The sequence below is a fragment of the Metopolophium dirhodum genome, chromosome 1, assembly GCF_019925205.1.
Source record: "Metopolophium dirhodum isolate CAU chromosome 1, ASM1992520v1, whole genome shotgun sequence".
NCBI lineage: Eukaryota > Metazoa > Arthropoda > Insecta > Hemiptera > Aphididae > Metopolophium > Metopolophium dirhodum.
The window spans coordinates 24,069,308-24,079,809 of record NC_083560.1 but is presented as its reverse complement, the minus strand read 5'-3'; the positions used below and the strand labels follow the sequence as shown (position 1 = coordinate 24,079,809).

The following is a 10,502-nucleotide window of genomic DNA, read 5'->3' as shown; positions in this document are numbered from 1 at the left end:
ACCACTGTGAGAGAGTATTTAGGTGAGTTTGAAGTTGATGAGATGCGGTGGTATGGTCAGAAGAAACTGATAATAGGGCAGTATCATCAGCATATGTTCCAACTAAGGTATTTTCAGTTGTGGGCAGGTCCGATGTATATATGGTGTATAAGAAAGGAGCAATATCGCTGCCTTGAGGGACACCAGCATATATAGGATATTGTTTTGAGTGTTGTAAATTATGTCGGACATTAAAAGAGCGGTTGGCAAGATAGGATTTAAGTATTAGGTATAAAGGGGCTGGAAAAATATTTTTTAATTTGAAAAGGAGACCGTCATGCCAGACGGTATCAAATGCTTTCGCAACGTCCAGAAAAACACCGGCGCAGTATTTTTTGGTTTCGAGTGCTGCGGAGATAGTGTCCGCAACCCTGTGAAGTTGATGAGTTGTGGCATGGTGAGCACGAAAGCCGAACTGGAAGTTTGGAATGCTGTTTTTTGATTGTGCTATGGTGGTGATTCGCTTGAGAATGATTTGTTCAAGGATTTTACCCAGAACTGGTAGTAAGCTGATGGGCCTGTACGAGGAGGGGTTTTCTGGAGGCTTACCAGGTTTGAGTACTGTAACAATAACAGATGCTTTCCAGGTAGTTGGGAAATAAGATAACCGAAGGGCAGCATTATAGATATGAGTAAGATGAACGATCGATTTCATATGTAGATTTTTGACGACTTTGTTAGAGATGAGGTCATGACCTGGGGATTTGTTGTTTGCCAGTTTTTTAATAATACCCACTATTTCCGCTGGGGAAGTAGGTTTTGTAGGTAGGGCCATAGGTAAAGTAGACTGAAGAGACTCCATGACAGACGACATGTGTGGTGCTGGCGTAGGAATGAGATGTGGTTTAAAAACGCCCGATAATTCTTCAGCGAGAATATCTGCTTTTTCCTTGTCTGTAGAAGCAAGTAAGTTGTCTGCACGGCGAAGAGGCGGAGGAGAGTCCTTAATTCGTAGTATTGACTTAGCTTTGCGCCAGAGAGATCCATTTGTAAGAGAGAGGTTTTGTAAGTGATTTTTGTAAAGATTGGGTTTGTGAGTTTTAAGTAGGGACTTAAGTTTATTGGAAAGATAATTGTACTTTGTCTTATCTGCAGGGTAGTGAGTTTGTTGCCATTTAGATCTGGCTCTGCGTTTTTCAGCAATAAGTTGTCTTAGTTCCGGTGATAGGTTGGGTGTTTGAGAATAGGGTGCGCGAAGGGTAGATGAGTCCTTGGCTGCTGTTTGAATGAGATCCGAAAGTTGGGTGATTGCTTGGTCGACATTGGAAGATGATTTTAATTTGGTATTAAGAGTTATTTTGTTTGAGATGAAAACTCTGAATTTGTTCCAATTTGTAGTACCTGGAGTAATGGTTGGTCTGTTTTGCTTCAAAGTGGGTTGAGCACCAATGAGGAGTAATACAGGTGTATGATCAGAAGCTGGATCGTTTAGGTTTACAAGTTCAGTGGAAAAGCGGTTTGGTAGATTGGTGATAAAAAAGTCAAGGGTGTCGGGGTGTCGGTTGCCATGCGATGGCCAATAGGTTGGAGAGTGCGGCGCTATTACCTTGAGGTGGTTGAGCGAGATGAAGTTGTTTAGAGCACGACCTCTAGTGTTGGTGGTGCGGCTCCATGTATGGTATTTAGCGTTGAAGTCAGCACCAATAACATGAGTGAAGCTTAGAGTTTGAGAAAGGTTACTCAGTTCGGCCAAAGGGAAGGGTCTTCCTGGCGGGAAATAGCAAGAGGAAATTGAGATAGTTATAGAGTTAATTTTTATTGATATGCTAGCTGCTTGAATGTTTGGAGACAAGTATGGAGGAAGAGGGAGATGGTCGATTTTGTTTGAGATTAGGAGAGCAGCGCCTCCGTGTGCAGTACCATCTGGGTGGTCAGCTCTGATAATATCGTATCCAAATAGCTTGAGTGTTGAAGTTTTAGTTAAGTGAGTTTCCGTTATAAGTGCAATTTCGACTTTTTTTTCACCGAGGACCATTTGTAGTTCGTTTAAAATGTAGCGAGATGCCGTTTGCATTCCATAACAATAAGAGAGTGTTTGCAAATTATTTGTTGGCATTTTTAATAAGTTTATCAATGACTGTGGTGAGGAGTGATATTAGAGGGTTTATTAATGCTTTAAATTCATTAATAAATGATGATAATTGTGCAGAGATATTTTCATTTTGATTATCCTTTGGGTTGTTATCATGACTGAGAGAAGAATCTTGATTTAATGGAGGGAAATTTTGTGAGTAAGCTTGGTGTGTAGATTCATAGGTATTTTTTACAGTTGATTGACGTGGGAAAGAACTTTTATTCCAGATTTTTTTTGAAGGGTTTTCTGATAATTTTTTTTTTAAGATTTAGGTGCGATTGGCAGCCCCTAAAGTTAGCCGGGTGATTACCACTACATAGAGCGCATTTGGCAGGAGAGCTGCAATCTTTGGTGCATTCAGTTGATTCATGTTGTTCACCACAGCGTACACAACGGGGAGAGTGATTACAGTAGCCACGAGTGTGGCCGTACGTTTGGCATCGGTGACACTGCGGTATTTCTTTTTTTGGGTGGGGAGTTTCAACTTTAATTTTTGTATAACATAATGAAGTTGGTTTGAAAATATCGGAGTTTGTTGGACTCGGTTCTAAATCAATAAAGAATATCGGTAGGGGAGTATTGGTTAGCTTGTTTGTAACAGGCGTTATGCTTCTAGTGACGAATCCCTTATTTAAGAGTTCTTGTTTAATAAGAGAGGTGTCAGTCGTATGATGCATGTTTCGTATTACGACGCGATATGCTTTCTCCTCTTTTAGTTGAAATGAATGAAAGGAGACGTTATTATTTTTGAGGTAAGATACGACTGATCTATAGGAGACAGAACTGTACGTTTGGAGTTTAAGACCTTTGGTAGAGCTTTTACAATCAAAGCCGGTTGCATCAGTTAATTCTTTCATTTTTTGACAGAAGTTGTTGTAGTTTATCTGTTCTTGAATAAAGATAGGAGGTGGCTTTGATGTTTTATTTTCATTGTCATTGATTACAGGGTTTGTATTGGTACTTGATGTTTCCATAGGTAGAATTTCGTCAGAAGGAGCAATCGGAGAAAAACGGTTAGCCGAAATAAAAATATTTTTGTCAGGTTTTTTTGTGGTAGGAGAAGAGCTGTTGGGAGATCTTGAGCGTTTTGAAATATTTGATTGGACTGTTTGCCAGTCATTTTCGTTGTCAGAGAAGTCCGAGGGGCTATTGACACCTGTTTGGTCTATTAGTGTTTTGGTGATGATAAGCGGTGGAATAGTTTTATTTTTTGACGGTTTGGGATATTTTGTGATAGGAGTCGGTGGGCGATTAGAGTAACTCATAATGATGTAGATAATGAATATTATGGGTTGGCCTTGGGTAATGTTTAGATAATTTATACATTACCAACGGTACGAATACCGCGACGAGCTGGACACAGCGAACAATGCACACGCTATCGGGAGCTGATAAAGCGGAACGAGAGGCAATTAACGTGTGGACTGTACGACGTCTTAACACGAACTTGGATATATAATATACGTATCATATACGTTTTTATATATTATTACCTAGAAGTTGACGAAATACCGAGAAATATATGTTACTCAGATAATGATACAATTTTATAATCCATTTAATGGATAAGTAAGAACCTTGTAAATATTTATTGTAAACCTTAATATTATTTTAATAATTGAAAATACTTTTTATATATCGTGTCTTTTTGTTTCATATAAATTATTTAATTTCCTATAAATATTAGAATAATCTACGTCTCACATTGCGTAGGTGCTGGTGCGGGGTGTTTGGCGAATGTTGATTGAGACGGCTGTGGTGTAACCTTATGTAGCATTATTACCAATAAATAAAAAAACTTTGTATCATGATCGGGGGGGGGGGGGGGGGGGACGAGCAGTTAAATATAATATATTCAGGGAGAATCGTAGGATCCTATAGATATAAATACCATAGGTTAGGGGCAGATATGTAAATATCAGAATCTTAAATAATATATTTAAATTACTAAGATTCCATTTCAGTTATAATTATGGTTTATTGTCTACTAAGCACTGACAAATAATAATAATACTCGCAAATATAATATTCCTAAGCTATGTTCTATTATAATATGTGACTGTATCGTAGTCATACATAGTCGTAGTGTGTATTGAGATATGAGGTGTATAGTGAACTGCTTTATTAATCCATGGTGTGTGTTGGTCATAGCCCTTGCAATTATGTGTGTGTGTTTTAATATTAATGTATCGATCAGCAGTTAATCGTACATAAGGTAGAGTTCGTATTATATACATAAGTGTTATGAAACATATAAATATGTTATATTATTATATTTATAATTGTTACAACTTGTTTTTAAATATCACGGTTGTTTTTATTTTACACAAAAATTAAAATATTAAAATGAAAAGTAAGTATAAGCATATTTGTGTTTAATTCAAATATATTAGATTAAATGTTGTATTATTTCAAACATTAAAATAAATGTAGTAGGTATATAAACGGTGAAGTCGAAATAGGATACTATAATTTTTGCATTTAGTGACCAAACTATATACTCAAAGACGACGTCCAAGACCCTCAGAGTCGATATCCTCTATTCTCCTTAGTCAGTATACCTACTAGTTACACAAATTCATAATATTGTGTGTCATAAATATATAATTTTGTGTATGTTGTCGAGTAATCCTTTGAGCTGTATAAAATAGTTAGATCTATGTATTTTAATAGGAATTACAATTTTGTAGTCGTAATTAACGAGGGATGGCGTGGGTGAAAATACTTTCTAGGGTGGATGGATTGGAATGTTTAAATGCATCTACGTAATTGCGACTATGTTTTTTGTAAGTATGACTTTTGTGTCTTAATATATTGATATGTACCTAAGCTGTATAATATGTTTGGTTGTGTGTGTGTTTGTGATGTTGTATGTGTGAATATATGTACATAAACTAAATATATATGAATACTGCATATACATATATATTATAATATGTTTGGGTGTTTGTGATACCTGATGAATGTGTGTATGTATGTATATAATATGCGACTATGTAAGTATCTAAATATGTATGAACTATCCTATGGGTATATGAGTGTAAGTGTGTTGTGCTAGAGAAATGTGTGAATGAAACTCATCATCATCTGTAAACGATTAAACGATTCACCATATATACATATATATATATTATAATTAATATTTCCGTATGTTGTCGGGGAGAGGAATGTGTGAATGCAAGCGAATGTACCTATATTCCGACGTGTATATTTTGAAAATAAATATTTTTACGAGTTTATGTCTGTGTGTGTGTGTGTGTGTTTGAGATTTATTCTCATGTATAACGAAGGACTGGGCGGCTTGTTTGTATACTATATGGAATACTGGAATCGCGTGTGTGTGTGTGTGTGTGTGTGTGTGTGATGTGGTGTGATATGAATGTATGTATCTATGCATGCATGCGTGTACCTATGTATGATAAGGTATATAATATATATGTTGAGCTTGTGTGTGTTGTAAATATTATCATATAAGTTCAGAATGAAAACTGATGAGTACTGTATGGTGTGTAATACTATATTATAGTTTGTATGTGTATGGTTATATCATATTTATATGAATAAATATACCTATGCGTTTTATTGATATGTAAGTAATAAGTATATAATATTATGGTATAATATTTGTATATAGGTATGTGTGAATGTGTGATGTTGTAGGTACCTTATATTATATTATGAGCATAACGTATGTTCGTATATATATATGTATGTATGTGTATGTGGGTATGTATGTATGTATGTATGTATGTATGTATGTATGTATGCATGTATGTGTATGTGTGTATGTATGTATGTGTGTTTGTATGTAAGTGCGTATGTGTGTTTGTATGTATGTATATATAAGTTCAGAATGAAAACTGAAGAGTACTGTATAATGTTTAATAGTACCTATATTATAGTTTGTATGTGTATGGTTATATCATATTTATATGATGCGTTTTATTGATATGTAAGTAATAAGTATATTAATTGTATAATAATATGTTCAGGGGTTTGTGATAATGATGTGTGTATAATTGTTTAGATATATGTAAGTACCTATGTATATTATATGTAGACTATATTATAATATATTTGAATGTGTTTGTTTGAGATGTATAACGTGTGTGTTTGTATGTATGTATAGATGTGATAACTGATAACATAGATATGATAACGCGGTGGCGAGCTCGCGCGCGTTCGCGGCGGCCCTTTGTAAGGTATAGTGGCAGTGCCGCAACTTAGTAATTTAGGGCCCCAGGGCAAAATTAAATTTCGGGCCCTACAACTATAGAGGGTACATAATAATATAAAATGCTGCTAGAAATTTTTTTTTTTGATAAAATTAAAAGGTATGATAAATGATTATTATTTTGTAAAACTATTGTATTCTATGTTTCTGTGGAAATGATATCTGTATTTATATATTTTATGTTATATATTTAAATAATTTTAATAAACTTAACAATATATTAATTCATACTTAATCAAATTTCATTTTTCTTGCTTTCATATTTGAAAAATTTGTTAATATTTTGTCCATATCAATTTCTTTTGTACGACGCTGTTCGATATTTAAAACTGAAATATTGGACAGTCGTTCTTGTCCAGTTGAATTCCTTAAATAGCTTTTTATTATTTTAAGTTTTGAAAAAGACCTTTCTGCTGTTGCAACCGTTACTGGCAATGTCAAATAAATTATACATGCTCCTAATACATCAGAGTAACTTGTAGCAAAGTCGTTTTCGAGAATAAATGAGGCCAGTGCTTGGATACTATTCAAATTTTTATTTTTTATAATTTCTTTGATTGATAGCAGTTGACTTGTTAAATCAGAACTTATATCTGATTGATACATTTGAATAAAGTCATATGATCCTTTAATAGTAATTTCATCTGGTCCTAAAAGTGTTTGAGGTTTCAAAAAATTGAAAATACTACAAACGTTATGTAAACCTTTAAATCGATCTTTAAGTTGACATATTATTGTGTCAACAACTGGTAAAAATACTTTTATTTTAAAATTATCTTGTGTGATATTCATTCGTCTGTCACCATCTACTTCATCAAAAAACAACCTTGCTTTTTTTTGGCGAACCACTTTGTCATCAGTTGGAATACCCCATTTAATTGCCAGGTTGCTTGCATTTTCAACTACACTACAATAGTCATTCCTTAGTTGCTGCATACAAGTATAGGCATCAGTCAATCTATCTAATGCTTTCTGGAGGTCAATGTCTTGCTTCTGCAAAAGTTTAGAGATACCATGCAAAGGACGCAATACTCGTTCCCACAAACATAACATAAGTAAAAATTCAAAAGATTCTATTTTTTTTTTAATTGAAATTGCCATATGTTTTTCATCTACTTTACTACTTGATAAACTCATATATGTTAATGATTTTATAACTTCTATATACCTTTGTTTTAATGCTGATACTGATGAATGCCTAGCCTCCCAGCGAGTAGGACAAACTTTTTTTAATACTTTAAGTCTAATTGTTTTGGCAGTGTCATCACCAAATGCAAGTGATGCCCATCTAGGACAACTAGAACTAAAAAAATTGAATATAGTTTGTAATGTTGTAAAAAAGTTAGTTGCAACTTGCGTCGATTTGGCTGCATCACAAATCACCAAGTTAAGGTTATGTGCGCAGCAATGTACATAATGTGCATTCGACACGGTAGAAGATATTCTTTGTTGCACTCCTGAATAAGCTCCACTCATTACTGCTGCACCATCATAACCCTGGCCACGACAATTTTGGATGTCTAAATTGTACTTTTTCAACACATCATAAATAAGATTTTCATAATCCTTTGAGCCATGGTTCTCTAATTCAAAAAACCCAAAAAAAGATTCTTTTACTTCAAATGATTTTGTTTCATAGTTTAAAACAACATAACGCAGTATAACACTCAATTGATCAATTTTTGTTATATCTTGTGTCGAATCTACTATTATTGAATAATATTTAGATCTTTTTACTTCGTTTGCTAATATATTTAATACTTCTGAGGATAATAAATGAATTAATTCATTTTGAATTTTCCAACTCAGGTATTTTATTTTATTATTTTCATTATTCAATAGATTATTTAAAACAGGATCAAAATCTGCCATTAGCCTTACAGTCCTGATAAAGTTTCCTTCTGTATTATTTATTTTAGTTTTACTGTTTTCGTTTCCTCGGAGAGCAGTATTCCCCGCAGTTAAAAATAAAATAATTTTGACTAATCTAATTAAAACATTTCTCCAAAAACTAGCTTCTTTAATAATTTTATCTTCCATATGTTTGTCTATAGTTTCGTTTTTTAACCAGCGTACTCGGACTTCAGTGGCTTGAATATGTTGTTGAGAAATTTCATGTGCTCCAATTTTTTCTCCAATATGGTGCCAATCATTAATTCCTAATATCCAATTTATTTTAAAATTTCTATTTTGCCTATCAGCGAAAAGCCAACATACTTCACAGTATGCACAATCTAAAATGACTGAATAGCATAACCATATTCTGGGTATACATAGTCCTGTATTTGTAGTTTTGTGATAAAACTGTGCTGAAAAACGTCTAAGGATGCCTTTTCCATCAGGGCTATAGGGAAATTCTATGTTGGTTGGTTTACATGGTCCATGCAATAAAATACTTCTCTTCAAATCAGATTTTACAGTATCAAACTCTTTAAAATGTCCACGGTCAGTTGGATAATCATTTGTTAAATCTAAACCTATAAATAAAACAAAATTTACTATACATATTATAAGATAGGTAATGAATATCAAAACTGTTTAACAGCTATATGAATATCTTTTTACATTTAATATCAATTGAAATAGATGTAATTATTATGATTATTAATTTATTCAGTTTAGTTTAAGTTTTAAGAAAACTATAGGTATTTTGAGAAATATATTTTACCTACCTGGTTTATCAAATATGCCTGACTCAGTAACATCACAAGTGTCAGACGATTCTACTTCATTATTTTCATTTTCACCTAGTTTACATTTTTACATTTTAATAATTTTGAAAAGTTTAATTTAGGTTCCTACCTGGTTTATCAAATATGTCTGGCTCAGTATCATCACAAGTCACAGACGATTCCAAATCAGTATTTTCATTTATTTTACTAATTAAGTTGGTGGAAAAGTTATCGACTAAAAGCAAAAAAATCACTTTATAAAATACAATAAACTAAAATGTTCATAACAATTTATAATGATAATATTATGAAGAAGTGAACAACTATAGTTTAGGCACCTACATAGGTATATCAATATAATAAATTAAACAACAAATGGAAATTGCAAATTATAAACAAAAAAAGTATGCTAAAACTATACTTAAATCACTAAGTAATAAATATCAACATAATTATAAATTATTCTACCTATTGAATATGATGTGTTTATCCTCATAGTTTTTTGTATAGTTTACATTTTTAAATTTTAATAATTTTGAAAAGTTTAATTTAGGTTCCTACCTTGATTATCAAATATGTCTGGCTCAGTATCATCACAAGTCCCAGACGATTCCACATCAGTATTTTTATTTGTTTTAATAATTACATTTTTGGCACACTTGTCAACTAAAATATTTAAAAAAATATCACATATTCACATCATATTATTTACAGTTGTATGCAGAATGTAATGTTATTACTAGGTAAATGTGTAAATAGTAAACTAAGTTTTTAGTAAACGACCTTCGTCTTAAGAAAATCTTAACTTCAGGAATTTTAACAACCACCCAGTATTTAATAATATATATTTACCACTTACCAGCATTATCCAAATTGTTTTTTACTACAAACATATTTAATGAACCTCTCAACTTCTTTATTTCTTCATCTTTTTTTATTCTCATTTGTGAATGTGTTTGTTTGAGATGTATAACGTGTGTATTTGTATGTATGTATAGATGTGATAACTGATAACATAGATATGATAACGCGGTGGCGAGCTCGCGCGCGTTCGCGGCGGCCCTTTGTAAGGTTTAGTGGCTGTGGTGGTGGTGGGGGAAATTATACATCTCGTACGTATGTGAACGATTGTCGTAAACACCAGTTAAATGAGATAGAATATACCTTGTAATCATAAGGGAGTAAGTTGCGCAGAGGTGTGGTTGTCGTCTGGGAAGCGACCTGTTCGAGTTCGAATCCCGGTTCGGCAAAAAAATTTTTAAATTATTTTCCGCGGCTAATTGATAGGGAAGAGTGGCGGGGGGGAATATCGTACAAGTGCGTGATTGATGGTGGGGGGTATACGAAGAGCGGGGTAGCGGGGGGAATCTCGTGTACGTATGTGATATGGGTTGTGCAGAGGTGTATAGATGTATATGGGTTGTGCAACGGGCTTCGCGGGATGTGCCATCAGGTATAGGGATGTGCTAGCAGGATGCGGTTC

General features: G+C 33.6%; 1 protein-coding gene across 1 annotated transcript; it reads right to left on the bottom strand.

The window, feature by feature from the left end:
* Positions 1–6,391: 6,391 nt before the first annotated feature.
* Positions 6,392–9,958, bottom strand: LOC132935123 (zinc finger MYM-type protein 1-like). Its single transcript, XM_061001582.1, has 5 exons — positions 9,879–9,958; positions 9,581–9,685; positions 9,150–9,254; positions 9,020–9,094; positions 6,392–8,824 (listed from the first exon to the last, which is right to left on the bottom strand). The coding sequence occupies exons 1-5, from the start codon at positions 9,910–9,912 to the stop codon at positions 6,579–6,581; spliced, it is 2,565 nt and encodes an 854-aa protein (XP_060857565.1). The 5' UTR covers positions 9,913–9,958; the 3' UTR covers positions 6,392–6,578.
* Between the last annotated feature and the right edge of the window lie 544 nt (positions 9,959–10,502).